Source organism: Oncorhynchus mykiss, chromosome 13, assembly GCF_057628025.1.
Source record: "Oncorhynchus mykiss isolate SJ-2025 chromosome 13, ASM5762802v1, whole genome shotgun sequence".
NCBI lineage: Eukaryota > Metazoa > Chordata > Actinopteri > Salmoniformes > Salmonidae > Oncorhynchus > Oncorhynchus mykiss.
Window position 1 is genome coordinate 17,031,939 of NC_143034.1, and position 19,121 is coordinate 17,051,059.

General features: G+C 46.3%; 1 protein-coding gene across 20 annotated transcripts in view; it reads right to left on the reverse strand.

Annotated features, from left to right (window-relative positions):
* Positions 1-153: 153 nt before the first annotated feature.
* The window catches only part of pla2g6 (phospholipase A2, group VI (cytosolic, calcium-independent)), a 33,782-nt gene continuing 14,814 nt past the window's right edge, over positions 154-19,121 (reverse strand). For 3 of the 20 annotated variants that reach the window (XR_016485700.1, XR_016485701.1, XR_016485702.1), the window contains 13 exons: positions 15,371-15,553; positions 13,863-13,971; positions 11,838-11,960; positions 9,629-9,719; positions 8,535-8,698; positions 8,111-8,261; positions 7,495-7,631; positions 6,608-6,762; positions 6,458-6,509; positions 5,583-5,698; positions 5,252-5,325; positions 1,342-1,798; positions 154-957 (listed from right to left, as the gene is read on the reverse strand). Coding sequence is in view for 12 of the 20 variants with exons in the window: in XM_090195423.1 (XP_090051549.1) it covers positions 1,651-1,798; positions 5,252-5,325; positions 5,583-5,698; positions 6,458-6,509; positions 6,608-6,762; positions 7,014-7,091; positions 7,495-7,631; positions 8,111-8,261; positions 8,535-8,698; positions 9,629-9,719; positions 11,838-11,960; positions 13,863-13,971; positions 15,371-15,553 (1,581 nt within the window). In the remaining 8 variants the exon portion in view is untranslated. The other 17 variants (XM_090195423.1, XM_090195424.1, XM_090195432.1 and 14 more) reach the window with 9 other exon arrangements.

Genomic DNA, 19,121 nt, shown 5'->3' on the forward strand with positions numbered 1-19,121 from the left:
AAAACATCACACTACCTGTAGGCATAGCAACAGAGATAGGACACCTTTTATTTTACAGCCCTGTGTTTAACAAGTTGTTACTTAGAAATGACGTTTTAAAATGGTCCTTACCTAATTAATTGCACAGTAATTACACAATAAAAAAATCAATGATTCAGTTCCATAGGTTACTATTTTATTCATATATCCACTTCATCATCAATAATAAAGCCGATACACAACCGTACATAGGATATTAATACAAACAAGTGGAAGAGTTCAGTTAAAAACTGAAAGTCTTGAGTCTGAATACCATCCTATTCACGAGGTAGACTTACTTTTGACCAGGGCGCCATTTCAGACACAGACAAATAGTGCAGATAGATAGTATCACAACCCATTGAGATGAGTTAAGACTGCAAGGCGGCAGACATGATAGGACAAAAGTAGTTACAAGAGATAGACCCGGGTCGTATTCATTAGTGCACACCGTAGCAAATCATAGTAGAGCATGTTGCAACGAAAACAAGAGTTTCTTATTGAACAGGTTGAGAATGGCCCGCCAGCCCTCCCATTAAGGCATCGTTGACTTGAATGGGGATGTCGGTTTGAGGGATTATGGGTGTAGTATGTGGTAATAATGATGCAAAACAGTCATTCACATCATTCACATGGCTGCATTTGTTTTATTGAATGTAAATCTGATTATTTGAAGGATTTAGATTAGCTCAATAAATAAATACAACTTCAGGATATGTCAAGAAGAGGTCAATTGTACAAACTGTAATCCTCTATTTCTTATCTTTTTCCAGTATAAATGTTTCTGATTTTTATTTTTTATATAATTTGTAACTGTGTCAGTCTCAGGACTGTTGTGCAAAGCTGAATCTTCCTTTCCCCAGGTTTTAGACTGACTTATTGAAAGAGAAGAAACGTCACTCTTCTTTTATCTCCCCCTCTCTGTGTGTATCTCTCTACCTCTTCCCCTCTCTGTGTCTCTCTCTACCTCTTCCCCTCTCTGTGTCTCTCTCTACCTCTCCCCCTCTCTGTGTGTATCTCTCTACCTCTTCCCCTCTCTGTGTCTCTCTCTACCTCTTCCCCTCTCTGTGTGTATCTCTCTACCTCTTCCCCTCTCTGTGTGTATCTCTCTACCTCTTCCCCTCTCTGTGTGTATCCATCTACCTCTTCCCCTCTCTGTGTGTATCCATCTACCTCTTCCCCTCTCTGTGTGTATCTATCTACCTCTTCCCCTCTCTGTGTGTATCCATCTACCTCTTCCCCTCTCTGTGTGTATCCATCTACCTCTTCCCCTCTCTGTGTGTATCTATCTACCTCTTCCCCTCTCTGTGTGTATCTATCTACCTCTTCCCCTCTCTGTGTGTCTCTCTCTACCTCTCTGACAAACCATCAGGTGATGGACATTTGCTCTGAGCTTTTTCAAGTACATTTTTCATCTACACAATGATTACACCCCAATAGAAAATTAGTTTCTACTGTACAAATTGGTAGGTAGGTATTGGTAGGTCACTCCCTGTTTCCTTCCATTTGCTTCTGTTGACGAAACGTTTTGCCACAGAATTGGCGTAATGAACAAACTCCTGTAGTGCCTCTGTTCATAGAGGTACATCTGGGATTCCCATAGCATGCTCCCATCCCTGCCTCTGCCTCTCCTCAGTAGCCGTTGAGTAGTTGCTGTGCCAGGAGTTGGACGTTCTCCCTCTGTTCGTAGAGGTACATCTGGGTCTCCCACAGCATGTCCACCAGCACGGCGTCACTCACCTCATCCAGCATCACCTCCTGGGAGAGCTGGGGGCTCAGTCTGGGGGGGATGGGAGGAGAGAGCAGGCTAGTTCAACAAGAGCACAGTGTCACACAGAATGTTTTTAACCCTTTACACTTGTGGGAATTGGCCTTTATGGGATAAAGAATAAATATGAAATGCATAACCACTGTAGCAATGGAAAGGGAACAGTTTTGGAGATAATGGGGAAATGATTAGACTGAAGGTGAGGACAACAGATCACCTGACAACACTTGACTTTATGTGCATTTTACATTTACTGTTCTTCTCGCTGCATTTGTTGACTTCGAAAACTGAAAATACTCCGGATACATTCAGTAACATGAGAATATTCCTGGAAAACGTGGGGGAGGTGCAACATAAGACACAAAACAATGACAAGAGTTTCAGTGAGGACCAACTGGTGTCTCCAAGAGGAGACACACCTCTCCAGTGTGAGAACAGTTTCAACTATAAGGTGTTGTTTGGAGCTCTCCTAGCTGTGCCGTTGAGGAACCTGATCAAGCACACTTGTAGTTGATTTGTTTGGAACACAACCCTGCAATTACACAATTACTGTTGCCGTTCACACAATACAAAAACAGGTCCGTTATAAATTGCAATTTGTGTCAGGTGGGCATCATGTGACAGCTTGTTCCATTACCAACATGTAAAAATAGGATCTTACAGGGTTTCACAAGGCAAACAGATTGTAACGTAGGTGCCCATAGAAAGGAGTCCTGAGTGCATTCAGGTGCGTGTGCCGCGCCAAATTTCCTTCACAACAAACAAACACAGGCTGATTGTGTTCAGAACCTCCCAGGGTATGACGCCATGTCATCTTGGAACTGAACAACAGACAAACACAGGCTGATTGTGTTCAGAACCTCCCAGGGTATGACGCCATGTCATCTTGGACCTGAACAACAGACAAACACAGGCTGATTGTGTTCAGAACCTCCCAGGGTATGACGCCATGTCATCTTGGAACTGAACAACAGACAAACACAGGCTGATTGTGTTCAGAACCTCCCAGGGTATGACGCCATGTCATCTTGGACCTGAACAACAGACAAACACAGGCTGATTGTGTTCAGAACCTCCCAGGGTATGACGCCATGTCATCTTGGAACTGAACAACAGACAAACACAGGCTGATTGTGTTCAGAACCTCCCAGGGTATGACGCCATGTCATCTTGGAACTGAACAACAGACAAACACAGGCTGATTGTGTTCAGAACCTCCCAGGGTATGACGCCATGTCATCTTGGAACTGAACAACAGACAAACACAGGCTGATTGTGTTCAGAACCTCCCAGGGTATGACGCCATGTCATCTTGGAACTGAACAACAGACAAACACAGGCTGATTGTGTTCAGAACCTCCCAGGGTATGACGCCATGTCATCTTGGACCTGAACAACAGACAAACACAGGCTGATTGTGTTCAGAACCTCCCAGGGTATGACGCCATGTCATCTTGGACCTGAACAACAGACAAACACAGGCTGATTGTGTTCAGAACCTCCCAGGGTATGACGCCATGTCATCTTGGAACTGAACAACAGACAAACACAGGCTGATTGTGTTCAGAACCTCCCAGGGTATGACGCCATGTCATCTTGGAACTGAACAACAGACAAACACAGGCTGATTGTGTTCAGAACCTCCCAGGGTATGACGCCATGTCATCTTGGAACTGAACAACAGACAAACACAGGCTGATTGTGTTCAGAACCTCCCAGGGTATGACGCCATGTCATCTTGGAACTGAACAACAGACAAACACAGGCTGATTGTGTTCAGAACCTCCCAGGGTATGACGCCATGTCATCTTGGAACTGAACAACAGACAAACACAGGCTGATTGTGTTCAGAACCTCCCAGGGTATGACGCCATGTCATCTTGGACCTGAACAACAGACAAACACAGGCTGATTGTGTTCAGAACCTCCCAGGGTATGACGCCATGTCATCTTGGACCTGAACAACAGACAAACACAGGCTGATTGTGTTCAGAACCTCCCAGGGTATGACGCCATGTCATCTTGGAACTGAACAACAGACAAACACAGGCTGATTGTGTTCAGAACCTCCCAGGGTATGACGCCATGTCATCTTGGACCTGAACAGACCGTGATCATAAAAACACTGTCACTGGAAACGCCATGGTGATTTGGAGATGAGAAGTGCACATTTACACTCACAGGTGTCTGCCTGCTTGTATGACATTTATTACAATCCTCAAGGGCTCCGTCTTTCAAAACACATCCGGTCATCTTCCTTCACAGCGGTTCCCCTCACCAAGACAAAACATTTGCAAACGTCGCCTCACTAGCGGGAGGGATGGGGGCAGCTTGTTGCTGCGCGTGGTGCTGAAGATCAGAACATCTGTCAGCCAAACCCACACAGAGCTGTGAAACAGACCCTGAGCTCTGACCTCATGTATATCATGTCACTGTACAGCCACTAAGTTCCAATTTAGGTGCTTATTAGAGCCCAAATCTACCATTTTCAACACGTTTATGGGTCCGAGTGCAAAGGGTTAAAACGTTCCATTTCCAATGTACAGAGACACAGTGGACAAACCATCAGGAACACCTTCCTAATATTGAGTTGTTCCTCCCCCTTTAACCCTCAGAACAGCCTCAGTTCATCAGGACATGGACTCTACAAGGTGTTGAAAGCATTCCACAGGGATGCTGGCCCATGTTGACTCCAATGCTTCCCACAGTTGTGTCAAGTTGGCTGGATGTCCTTTGGGTGGTGGACCATTCTTGATACACACGGGAAACTGTTGAGTGAAAAACCCAGCAGCGTTGTAGTTCTTGACACAAACCAGTGTGCCTGGCACCTCATACTCTACCCCATTCAAAGGCACTTAAATCGTTTGTCTTGTCCATTCACCCTCTGAATGGCACACATACACAACCCATGTCTCAAAGCTTAAACATCCTTCTTTAACCTGACTCCTCCCCTTCATATTTAACCTGACTCCTCCCCTTCATCTTTAACCTGTCTCCTCCCCTTCATCTTTAACCTGTCTCCTCCCCTTCATCTTTAACCTGTCTCCTCCCCTTCATCTATAACCTGTCTCCTCCCCTTCATCTATAACCTGTCTCCTCCCCTTCATCTATAACCTGTGTCCTCCCCTTCATCTATAACCTGTCTCCTCCCCTTCATCTTTAACCTGACTCCTCCCCTTCATCTACACTGATTGAAGTGGATTTAACAAGGGACATCAATAAGGGATCACAGCTTTCACCTGGATTCACCTGGTCAGTCTACGTCATGGAACGAGCAGGTGTTCTTAATGTGTTGTCCACCCCATGTATATGAATGGGATTCAATGTGCCATATGACCAGTAGTATCAGTATGATGAGGTTAGTGTCAGACTGACCTGTGGTAGACAGTATCAGTATGATGAGGTTAGTGTCAGACTGACCTGTGGTAGACAGTGTCAGTATGATGAGGTTAGTGTCAGACTGACCTGTGGTAGACAGTATCAGTCATCTCACACCAGGACCGGGCCCTGTCCACAGCACAACCATCAGAGTCTGTACACTGACAGACAGAAGGAAGGAGAGAGAGAGAGACAGAGGAGATCAGTGTGTTGCAGATGAGTAATAACACAGGGACCTCTTCAAACAGGGACTACTAGGACATTGGTTTCAGAGCGGAAATGTTGAATGAAAATGAAGATTTTTAAAATGTGAATTACTATCAACTATTAGTGTCACCTACGTTTCACTAATTCAAACATTTAACTATGCAGGATAAAGGGTCACTCAATAAATCAGCCAATCGTTAAACCAACTCACGCAGTCCACCAGCATCTTGCCCAGCTCCTTGGCGCCTACGAAGCTCTTGGCCAGTTCCAGAGGGTTGGAGGGTCTGAACACGTCTACAGAGTTCACCACTACCTGGGGAGGCTTACCTGTCCCAATATAATAATATACACATCAATATGATCTGTACATATTATATCAATATAAAGCTCTACCTGTCCCAATAAATATACACATCCATATGATCTCTACATATTATAATATACCAATATAAAGCTCTACCTGTCCCAATAAATATACACATCCATATGATCTCTACATATTATAATATACTAATATAAAGCTCTACCTGTCCCAATATAATAATATACACATCCATATGATCTCTACATATTATAATATACCAATATAAAGCTCTACCTGTCCCAATAAATATATACATCCATATGATCTCTACATATTATAATATACCAATATAAAGCTCTTACCTGTCCCAATATAATAATAATATACACATCCATATGATCTCTACATATTATAATATACCAATATAAAGCTCTTACCTGTCCCAATAAATATACACATCCATATGATCTCTACATATTATAATATACCAATATAAAGCTCTTACCTGTCCCAATAAATATACACATCCATATGATCTGTACATATTATAATATACCTATATAAAGCTCTTACCTGTCCCAATAAATATACACATCCATATGATCTGTACATATTATAATATACCAATATAAAGCTCTACCTGTCCCAATAAATAATATACACATCCATATGATCTGTACATATTATAATATACCAATATAAAGCTCTTACCTGTCCCAATATAATAATATACACATCCATATGATCTCTACATATTATAATATACCAATATAAAGCTCTACCTGTCCCTAAAGAAACCACCACACCTAGACGCTGCACCTCCAGGCCACGCCCCTACATTCAAAATAAACAGAGAGAGAGAGAGACAGAGATGTTAAACAGACGAGTCAGTACAAAAGGAACATTTCAGATGAAACGTCTTAGAGTCACACCTCTGCTTTCAGGGATTTGTTGTATTGGTGGATCTCAGTCATGGCATCCAGTGTCGGGTTATTGGCCAGCAACCCTCCGTCCAGAAACCGCCCCATTGGTCGGAAGTAGGTGGGGGCGGCGCCACTGGAACGGGCGGCTCTCCACACAACCTGCTCTGATAGGCCAAGAGGATTGGGGCTAAGCATCAAGTCAACCAATCAATCAGACAAAATCATGATCGATGATGAAAAAAGTTCAAGTGAAATTGGTGAGGTGTGAGAGCAGATTCACCAAGCATCTTCACTGTGACCTTTTCACCTCTACTCAGAGAGAACAGGCATCACACACACACACAGATCAAAAACACAGACAGACCAAACACACATAGAGCCATAACACACAGAGCCATAACACACACACACACACCTTGGTCGGTCACCTTCCTACGTTTTTTAGCAGGTTCCCGAGTGTATCCAACTATCAACACATCCTCATCCTCCCATCCTGAAACAACAACACACACACACTCATACCACCACCAGATGGAAACACAGCTGGCCCTGACACACACACTCCAAACACCACCGACACTCAGACCACAGGGCGATCATTATCCATCAAATGTATTTATAAAGCCCTTTCTACATCAGCAGATGTCACCACGTGTTTATACAGAAACCCAGCCTAAAATCCCAAACAGGAAGATGCAGATGTAGAAGCACGGTGGCTAGGAACAACTCCTTAGAAAGGCAGGAACCTAGGAAGAGACCTAGAGAGGAACCAGGCCCTGAGGGGTCAGTCCTCTTCTGGCTGTGCCGGTTGCAGATTATAACAGTACATGGCCATTATCACTTCACACACACTGAGGTAGAACACAAACACAACCTGCCCCCCCCCACTCTGTTACCTTGTGGTATGGTGAGGGGAAGGAAGGTGGCTGTGCCAGCGTAGGGGCGTTCTCTGGGCAGGGAAGGGGGGTCATAGTTCCTAAAGAGATGGAGCTCTCCTGGATGTCTGTCTGCCAGCACACTGGTTACCATCACCCTGTGGAGAGAGACAGAGAAATACACACACACAGAGACAGAGAGAAACACACACACACAGAGAGAGAGAAACACACACACACAGAGACAGAGAGAGACACACACACACAGAGACAGAGAGACACACACAGAGACAGAGAGACACACACACACAGACAGAGAGACACACACACAGAGACAGAGAGACACACACACAGAGAGACAGAGAGACACACACAGAGACAGAGAGACACACACACAGAGACAGAGAGACACACACACACAGAGACAGAGAGACACACACAGAGAGACAGAGAAACACACACACAGAGACAGAGAAACACAGAGACAATATTAGAGAGACAAAGGAAACCTCAGGATGAGAGAAAACCTACATTCAGAGACACTGAAAATACAATTGAAACTAATGAAATGGTGTTAGTATTACAGCAGCCCCCTGAATTGACCAATCAGACAAAGCCAGAGTGTTGCCATGGTTACCTGGGGTGCCGTACGTCTGTCATCATGGTGTTCTCGCCAAACTCTTTCTTCAGGAAGTCCTCCAGAGGGGCCGACTCGTAGGGTCGCGACCCCTTGAACACCTGCTCCTTCATACGGAAGTAGAGGCATCGCAGATACTCCATATCCTTACCTGGGGGGGGAGAGAGAGAAGAGAGAGAGGAGATTTACTCCATATCCGTACCTGGAAAGGTACGGCAGCATCTCACAAACAAACACCTTCAATGTGGAAAGGGTCTACGCTTCAAGGCTGCTCTTTAAGAAGTTAGGGACAACTTTGTATGAAAAATAAAAACACTCCATTAAAACTATTGAGGACCACATCAACTATATAAAACACATACATTACACCATATGAGTTTCTCTGCACACAGACACTCATAATACACACGCAGTAACATCTCACCATGGACGATAGCCAGGGCCAGTATGCCCCCTGTGCTGGTCCCAGAAACCCAGTCAAAGAGTTCCTTGATGGGCCTGCCTGCCTCTTTCTCCAGGGAGATTAACAACTGGATCAGAACCAAGCCTTTAATGCCCCCTCCATCCAGACACAGCAGTCTGTCTATCCTAGAGGAGAGAGGAGGCCATTACACAGCAGTCTGTCTATCCTAGAGGAGAGAGGAGGCCATTAGAGTGACTCTTACACAGCAGTCTGTCTATCCTAGAGGAGGAGAGGAGACCATTACACAGCAGTCTGTCTATCCTAGAGGAGAGAGGAGACCATTACACAGCAGTCTGTCTATCCTAGAGGAGAGAGGAGGCCATTAGAGTGACTCTTACACAGCAGTCTGTCTATCCTAGAGGAGGAGAGGAGACCATTACACAGCAGTCTGTCTATCCTAGAGGAGAGAGGAGGCCATTAGAGTGACTCTTACACAGCAGTCTGTCTATCCTAGAGGAGAGAGGAGGCCATTAGAGTGACTCTTACACAGCAGTCTGTCTATCCTAGAGGAGGAGAGGAGACCATTACACAGCAGTCTGTCTATCCTAGAGGAGAGAGGAGGCCATTAGTGTGACTCTTACACAGCAGTCTGTCTATCCTAGAGGAGAGAGGAGGCCATTACACAGCAGTCTGTCTATCCTAGAGGAGAGAGGAGGCCATTACACAGCAGTCTGTCTATCCTAGAGGAGAGAGGAGACCATTAGAGTGACTCTTACACAGCAGTCTGTCTATCCTAGAGGAGAGAGGAGGCCATTACACAGCAGTCTGTCTATCCTAGAGGAGAGAGGAGGCCATTAGAGTGACTCTTACACAGCAGTCTGTCTATCCTAGAGGAGGAGACCATTAGAGTGACTCTTACACAGCAGGAGAAAGAGGAACAAGCCATTCAGACAATATATAAGTCATTTGTCTATTTGGTACACTTGACTATTCATTCAAACTGGTGTTATAATTAATCAACCAACCAAAGAATCACACAGATCAGCAGTACGTTGAATTAAGAAAAACAACTGATACATTTCTAAATAACCAAAATAAAATACACAGAAACGTACTTCCTGCTTCCTGTTTTGAACCCGTCCACTTCCTCCCGGCCGCGACTCATCGCACCCACCGCCGCCGCAACGTGCATAATGTCCTCGAACCCTGTCGGCCAATCACAGACAAGGACCCAGGTCTAATCAACAAATAGGAGCGCAGAGTGGAATGGAAGAGAGGGACAGAGAGAAGGGGATGAGCCTGGGGGGAAAAGGAGTGAGAGAAGTGGGAAGAGAGAAGAGAGGGGAGAAGTAACAGCATAACTCAAAATGCAGGGAGAGAACAGAGGGATGAATACAAACATGGAGCGATAGCAGAGGGAAGGATGAATTAAAAACAAAGCAGATGAATGTTTGAAGGGACTGATGAAGTAAGGGAGGAAAAAGGAAGAAGTGAGAAAAAGAGCAAAAAGTCTTGAAAAGGGGAAGACCATAAGGTAAGGAGGATCACGATGCCGGAGAGAGGAGAGAGGAGAGAGGGGAGAGGGGAGAGGGGAGGGGAGAGGAGAGAGGAGAGGGGAGAGGGGAGAGGGGAGAGGGGAGGGAGAGAGGAGGGGAGGGAGAGAGGAGAGGGGAGAGAGGAGACTTCAGTAACAAAAAGAGAGAAAACAAAAAGAGGGGATGAAAGAAATGATAAAACACCATCAGATAAATGAGGGGTCATAGAAGAGAGAGGGAGTTCTGGGGTATTGGGGTTGGGGGTCATAGAAGAGAGAGGGAGGGAGGTTCTGGGGTATTGGGGTTGGGGGTCATAGAAGAGAGAGGGAGGGTGGTTCTGGGGTATTGGGGTTGGGGGTCAGAGAAGAGAGAGGGAGGGTGGTTCTGGGGTATTGGGGTTGGGGGTCATAGAAGAGGGAGGGAGGTTCTGGGGTATTGGGGTTGGGGGTCATAGAAGAGAGGGAGGGAGGGAGTTCTGGGGTATTTGGGTTGGGGGTCAGAGAAGAGAGAGGGAGGGTGGTTCTGGGGTATTGGGGTTGGGGGTCAGAGAAGAGAGAGGGAGGGAGGTTCTGGGGTATTGGGGTTGGGGGTCAGAGAAGAGCGAGGGAGGTTCTGGGGTATTGGGGTTGGGGGTCAGAGAAGAGAGAGGGAGGGTGGTTCTGGGGTATGGGGGTTGGGGGTCAGAGAAGAGAGAAGGAGGGTGGTTCTGGGGTATTGGGGTTGAGAGAAGAGAGAGGGAGGGTGGTTCTGGGGTATTGGGGGTCAGAGAAGAGAGAGGGAGGGAGGGAGGTTCTGGGCTATTGGGGTTGGGGTTCAGAGAAGAGAGAGGGAGGGTGGTTCTGGGGTATTGGGGTTAGGGGTCAGAGAAGAGAGAGGGTGGTTCTGGGGTATTGGGGTTGGGGGTCAGAGAAGAGAGAGGGAGGTTCTGGGGTATTGGGGTTGGGGGTCAGAGAAGAGAGAGGGAGGTTCTGGGGTATGGGGGTGGGGGTCAGAGAAGAGAGAGGGTGGTTCTGGGGTATGGGGGTGAGAGAAGAGAGAGGGAGATTCTGGGGTATGGGGGTTGGGGGTCAGAGGAGAGAGAGGGAGGTTCTGGGGTATGGGGGTGGGGGTCAGAGGAGAGAGAGGGAGGTTCTGGGGTATGGGGGTTGGGGTCAGAGGAGAGAGAGGGAGGTTCTGGGGTATGGGGGTTGGGGTCAGAGAAGAGAGAGGGTGGTTCTGGTGTATGGGGGTCAGAGAAGAGAGAGGGAGGTTCTGGGGTATGGGGGTGGGGGTCAGAGAAGAGAGAGGGAGGTTCTGGGGTATGGGGGTGGGGGTCAGAGAAGAGAGAGGGAGGTTCTGGGGTATGGGGGTGGGGGTCAGAGAAGAGAGAGGGAGGTTCTGGGGTATGGGGGTGGGGGTCAGAGAAGAGAGAGGGAGGTTCTGGGGTATGGGGGTGGGGGTCAGAGAAGAGAGAGGGAGGTTCTGGGGTATGGGGGTGGGGGTCAGAGAAGAGAGAGGGAGGTTGTGGGGTATGGGGGTGGGGGTCAGAGAAGAGAGAGGGAGGTTCTGGGGTATGGGGGTGGGGGTCAGCGGGTGAAAGATTAAATGGTATCAGGGCCTGTATTCATAAAGCATCTCAGAGTAGGAGTGCTGATCTACGATCAGATCCCCTCTATCAAACTCATTATGATCAGAACGGCAAAAACTGATCCTAGCACTCCTACTCTGAAATGCTTGATACATACTGTATGTCCCCAGGAGGAGAAGGGTCAGAGAGACATTTGGGGATTGAGGATGGGGGGGGCTTTACCTATGCCTGGTGACGAAGCAACCTTCTTGGGGGGAGGATGGGAGTTGAGGGGGGAGGAGGGTGGGGCGCACCGCTGTACCCCTACACTACACAGCATGTCCAGTAGCACCTTTCTGTTGGAGCCTTCAGTCAATCAACACACCAAGCCACAGGGTTAGAGACATGCACACACAATGACAGGCAGGAAGGAGAGAGAGGAGAGAGAAGAGAGGAGAGAAAAGAGAGGAGAGAAAAGAGAGGAGAGAAAAGAGAGGAGAGAAAAGAGAGGAGAGAAAAGAGAGGAGAGAAAAGAGAGGAGAGAAAAGAGAGGAGAGGGGAGAGGGGAGAGAGGAGAGGGGAGAGAGAAGAGGGGAGAGAGAAGAGGGGAGAGAGAAGAGGGGAGAAAGAGGGGGAGTGAAGAGAGAGAGTGAGAGAAAGAGGTAGATAGGTGGAGGTTGAGAGAGAGAGAACGAGAGAGTGAAAGAGTAGGGGAGAGTGGGAAGAGAAGAGAGCAAAATGTTCAATTTCACAAACCGTCAGTTACAGAGAAAGACAGTTGGAGAGACAGAGGAGTGGTCAAACAGATTATACAGACATTCACACTGACACACAAACAATCACACATGCAGATTTGAACACGCATAGTTTCCATAGAAAGACATATGTAACATGTATTATTTTGTATTGAGACATTATCAATCACTAAAAACGATATAAATGTATAACCATGGAAACCACAACAGAGGGGTTGATTGACATGGACAATAACTTAAAAAAAATACAGAAATTAACACCAGGCGACAGGTTTGATAGGACGTAGCTAACTTTCAATATGACCTGCTTGCTAAAATCCCAGCTTGCTCACGTTAGTTAGCTTGTTTTTCAATTCTGACTTGCAAGCTAACGTCAGCTAGCTAGCATTCGAGGGCGGACTGTTCTCATGAACGGTTATTGTGTAATGTAAAAATAAATGAAGGATCCAACTATGTTGTTAATTTGTCTCATGTCTCACTACGGCAGTATGCTACGGATTGTCCGTGTGCTAGCTAAGAGCAACAAACCCACACAGGCTAAACGTGAAAGCATCCAGCACTGATTAGCTTTCATTAGCGATATTAATGCTATAAACCACTGATAATGTTCTGAAATAACATGATATATTTCTTTGATTGTATATACATAGTCTTAGCAAGCTCTTTGGTAGCAAGCTAATCTTTTTCAGCTATAATGTTCAGCTACCTCGCTAGCTTTACAAACGTTAGCTTAGCTAGCAACCCGTCTCAGGCTGCTGGCTTCCTAAGTGACAGTGGCTGACAAATCAAGTGTTGGTGGAAAAAACCCAGGAAATAGTCATTCCCAGAAAGTCCCCCGCAATTTGACCCACCCTCGAGCAAAAGGCCTATGATCATTTCAGCACATTTCAAACAGCTGATTAATCAATGTAATCGGGGCAATGAGCAGAGTTCACGTGATCAATGAATACAATATACTGTAGTTAATGTTATATTAATGTTCACACAGCCTTAACACATACATGCTATATCATCCACAATAACACATGCTTTTGAATTCATTATCATCCACATCAATGTGAGATTGTTGTTGTGTTAGGATTCATTCATCTGCTGGCTTGTGACGTCACCGTTTTATAAAGGCACCAAGGAACTAACTCTCCTCCACCTTTCACTAATTCATCCACCCATTCATTCATTCCCTTTGCTCACTCTATCCCTCCATCCACCCATTCATTCATTCCCTTTGCTCACTCTATCCCTCCATCCACCCATTCATTCATTCCCTTTGCTCACTCTATCCCTCCATCCACCCATTCATTCATTCCCTTTGCTCACTCTATCCCTCCATCCACCCATTCATTCCTTCCTTCTGCTCACTCTATCCCTCCACCCACCTACTCTATTCCCTTCCTTGTCGACCACTCCCCCCAATCCCTCTCACCTTTACTAGTGAGTGATGCTTTGAGTCCGGGTGTCTCACCCTCTCCTCCCATCCTCCTTTTCCCTCCCTCCTCTCTTTCTTCCCTCTCACCTTTACTAGTGCGTGCTGCTATCAACCCGGGAGTCTCTCCCAGGTCATTGTGTATCTCCACGTCGGCTCCAAACACGATCAGAGCCTTGATCAGTTCCATGTGGTCCATCTGTAAGTAGCGAAACAGCAGGGGTCAGAGAGTAAAGGTCAAGGAGGGGAAGGAGGGGTAAGAGAGAAAAACAAGGGGTCATGAACGGAAAGGGGACTATGTAGTGTCCAAATTCTAACCCTAGACCGTACCCCTAATCATTCCCATCTAACCCTAGACCGTACCCCTAATCATTCCCGTCTAACCCTAGACCGTACCCCTAATCATTCCCGTCTAACCCTAGACCGTACCCCTAATCATTCCCATCTAACCCTAGACCGTACCCCTAATCATTCCCGTCTAACCCTAGACCGTACCCCTAATCATTCCCATCTAACCCTAGACCGGACCCCTAATCATTCCAGTCTAACCCTAGACCGGACCCCTAATCATTCCCATCTAACCCTAGACCGGACCCCTAATCATTCCCATCTAACCCTAATCATTCCAGTCTAACCCTAGACCGTACCCCTAATCATTCCCATCTAACCCCTAATCATTTGTCATATTGTTGAGAGGATTCATATGTTTGAGATAAAGAAGGTTACTGAAGCATTAAACTTCCACTGAGTGCAACAAACACACCCTCCCTAACTTCATAGCCAGAGCCTTGTTTCCTCTCTGTGTGACACACACACACCCTCCCTACCTTCATAGCCAGAGGCAGGGCCTTGTTTCCTCTCTGTGTGACACACACACACACACACACCCTCCCTACCTTCATAGCCAGAGGCAGGGCCGTGTTTCCCCTCTGTGTGTGACACACACACACACACACACACACACACACCCTCCCTACCTTCATAGCCAGAGGCAGGGCCGTGTTTCCTCTCTGTGTGTGACACACACACACACCCTCCCTACCTTCATAGCCAGAGGCAGGGCCGTGTTTCCTCTCTGTGTGACACACACACACACACACACCCTCCCTACCTTCATAGCCAGAGGCAGGGCCGTGTTTCCCCTCTGTGTGTGACACACACACACACCCTACCTTCATAGCCAGAGGCAGGGCCGTGTTTCCTCTCTGTGTGACACACACACACACACACACACACACCCTCTCTACCTTCATAGCCAGGGCCGTGTTTCCTCTCTGTGTGACACACACACACACACCCTACCTTCATAGCCAGAGCCGTGTTTCCTCTCTGTGTGACACACACACACACCCACCCACACACACCCTCCCTACCTTCATAGCCAGAGGCAGGGCCGTGTTTCCTCTCTGTGTGTGACACACACACACACACACACGACACCACACACACACCCTACCTTCATAGCCAGAGGCAGGGCCGTGTTTGCTCTCTGTGTGTGACACACACACCACACACACCCTCCCTACCTTCATAGCCAGGGCCGTGTTTCCTCTCTGTGTGTGACACACACACACACACCCCACACACACACCACATACCTTCATAGCCAGATGCAGGGCTGTGTTCCCATCCTGACCCTTGAGGTTGGGTTCCCCCCCGTGTGTGAGCAGCACCATGGAAGCATCGAAGCGCCCCCTCTTGGTCAGGACGTGCAGTGCACTCTCCCCTGTCTTACTGAGGTAGTTCACCAAGCAACCTCGTTCCAGCAGCGTACGACACATCTAGAGGAGGGAGGGGAATGGGTAGAGAAAGGGGGGAGAAGTAGGGGGGAGGGAGGGAGGGAAAGCATGATAGCCATATTTAACACAGACTTGTAAATAATATCTGTTTGACCATAACCTGATACATAGAAACAAGTAGGTACTTCAGGTTTCAGTACGTTTAACTGGCAACAACATGTTGTCCCCTACAGAATGATACAGCGCCCCCTTTGGCCCACTCAGTGTCGTTTCGTCAAACGTTGGATCTCCACAGCGAGATGCATTCACCCCAGTATCCTGTTTCTCATGAGGAGAAGCATATACAGTACAAAGTGTCAGGACTGGAGCTCAACGGGACAGGAGAAATGCTCGTTCAAACTTTCTCAGTTCAGCTGATTACTATATCGCCCCCTTCGGGCCAATCAGTGTCGTTTCGCAAATGCCGTATCTCCATGGCAAGACGCATCATTCACCAGAGTTTCATAAAAAAATGTCAACTAAATCAGGCGAGTGGTGTCTGAGATATGGCGTGTGACTAACGTACGTACCAGGGTTTCCGTTAGGAAAGAGACCCAGTAGGGCGTCCACCCACAATGCTCAGAGTGACAGAAATCACATCTAGATGAAGGTAATTGATCGTAACATAACGAGCAGCTCCTGTAATGAAGCAGCCAAAACAACGTCATGTAAAACACTAGGATGAGTTTCTAACATGACTAATGTGGCTTTGGCTTCTGGACAACGAAAGAACGTCGAAAACCAATACAACAGGAGAGAAACGCTAGTTTCAATGGGGAAGACTTTATAAAATAACTGCTTGTGCTTTTGTATGGTGGGATTTTGACTAGGCTACTTTGAAGCAAGGTAAGACATGCCTCATAATATGAAGTAAAACGTTCAGGTTTCAAACAACGAAGGATATGTTTTCAAAATGCATGCTGCCTCCAGCTCATTGTAAAGTGGAGGGTGACACGTTGATAGCCTCCCTACCGTTTCCTATGCACTGGATTGGCGATTGGGAGGTGCATTTCAATTACCAATTAAGATTTTAAAAATTGTAGCATTTCTTTTTACACAATTAGGCAAATTAAACTATAAACAGACAATTTGTCAGGCAAAACATTTATCGTTTTACATCGGCCAAATGTCGGTAAATGGAAACCATGGAAAACATGGTAAGCATGTTAGTAGGTACGAACGGACGGAAACAGATGCAAAGTTCCTCCGATATTATCATGGAGGGGCAATTCAAATATTTATCACAACTCATTTTGGGTGAAAAAGTGTAAGTGTAATTGTAAAGTGTTCCCCTCTACAGTCTTGTCATTGTAAAGTGTTCCCCTCTACAGTCTTGTCATTGTAAAGTGTTCCCCTCTACAGTCTTGTCATTGTAAAGTGTTCCCCTCCACCTCTACAGTCTTGTCATTGTAAAGTGTTCCCCTCTACAGTCTTGTCATTGTAAAGTGTTCCCCTCTACAGTCTTGTCATTGTAAAGTGTTCCCCTCTACCTCTACAGTCTTGTCATTGTAAAGTATTCCCCTCTACGGTCTACAGTCTTGTCATTGTAAAGTGTTCCCCTCTGCAGTCTTGTCATTGTAAAGTGTTCCCCTCTACAGTCTTGTCATTGTAAAGTGTTCCCCTCTACAGTCTTGTCATTGTAAAGTGTTCCCCTCTACCTCTGCAGTCTTGTCATTGTAAAGTGTTCCCCTCTACCTCTGCAGTCTTGTCATTGTAAAGTGTTCCCATCTACCTCTGCAGTCTTGTCATTGTAAAGTGTTCCTCTCCACCTCTGCAGTCTTGTCATTGTAAAGTGTTCCCCTCTACCTCTACAGTCTTGTCATTGTAAAGTGTTCCCCTCTACCTCTACAGTCTTGTCATTGTACAATGTTCCCCTCTACCTCTACAGTCTTGTCATTGTAAAGTGTTCCCCTCTACAGTCTTGTCATTGTACAGTGTTCCCCTCTACCTCTACAGTCTTGTCATTGTAAAGTGTTCCCCTCTACCTCTACAGTCTTGTCATTGTAAAGTATTCCCCTCTACGGTCTACAGTCTTGTCATTGTAAAGTGTTCCCCTCTGCAGTCTTGTCATTGTAAAGTGTTCCCCTCTACAGTCTTGTCATTGTAAAGTGTTCCCCTCTACAGTCTTGTCATTGTAAAGTGTTCCCCTCTACCTCTGCAGTCTTGTCATTGTAAAGTGTTCCTCTCCACCTCTGCAGTCTTGTCATTGTAAAGTGTTCCCCTCTACCTCTGCAGTCTTGTCATTGTAAAGTGTTCCCCTCTGCAGTCTTGTCATTGTAAAGTGTTCCCCTCTACCTCTACAGTCTTGTCATTGTAAAGTGTTCCCCTCTACCTCTACAGTCTTGTCATTGTACAGTGTTCCCCTCTACCTCTACAGTCTTGTCATTGTAAAGTGTTCCCCTCTACCTCTACAGTCTTGTCATTGTAAAGTGTTCCCCTCTACCTCTACAGTCTTGTCATTGTGAAGTGTTCCCCTCTACCTCTGCAGTCTTGTCATTGTAAAGTGTTCCCCTCTACAGTCTTGTCATTGTAAAGTGTTCCCCTCTACCTCTACAGTCTTGTCATTGTAAAGTGTTCCCTTCTACCTCTACAGTCTTGTCATTGTAAAGTGTTCCCCTCTACCTCTGCAGTCTTGTCATTGTAAAGTGTTCCCCTCTGCAGTCTTGTCATTGTAAAGTGTTCCCCTCTGCAGTCTTGTCATTGTAAAGTGTTCCCATCTACCTCTGTAGTCTTGTCATTGTAAAGTGTTCCCCTCTACCTCTACAGTCTTGTCATTCTAAAGTGTTCCCCTCTACCTCTACAGTCTTGTCATTGTAAAGTATTCCCCTCTACCTCTGCAGTCTTGTCATTGTAAAGTGTTCCCCTCTACAGTCTTGTCATTGTAAAGTGTTCCCCTCTACCTCTGCAGTCTTGTCATTGTAAAGTGTTCCCCTCTACCTCTGCAGTCTTGTCATTGTAAAGTGTTCCCCTCTACCTCTGCAGTCTTGTCATTGTAAAGTGTTCCCCTCTACAGTCTTGTCATTGTAAAGTGTTCCCCTCTGCAGTCTTGTCATTGTAAAGTGTTCCCCTCTACAGTCTTGTCATTGTAAAGTGTTCCCCTCTACCTCTGCAGTCTTGTCATTGTAAAGTCTTCCCCTCTACAGTCTTGTCATTGTAAAGTGTTCCCCTCTACAGTCTTGTCATTGTAAAGTGTTCCCCTCTACCTCTACAGTCTTGTCATTGTAAAGTGTTCCCCTCTACCTCTACAGTCTTGTCATTGTAAAGTGTTCCCCTCTACAGTCTTGTCATTGTAAAGTGTTCCCCTCTACCTCTACAGTCTTGTCATTGTAAAGTGTTCCCCTCTACAGTCTTGTCATTGTAAAGTGTTCCCCTCTACAGTCTTGTCATTGTAAAGTGTTCCCCTCTACAGTCTTGTCATTGTAAAGTGTTCCCCTCTACCTCTACAGTCTTGTCATTGTAAAGTGTTCCCCTCTACCTCTACAGTCTTGTCATTGTAAAGTCTTCCCCTCTACCTCTACAGTCTTGTCATTGTAAAGTGTTCCCCTCTACCTCTGCAGTCTTGTCATTGTAA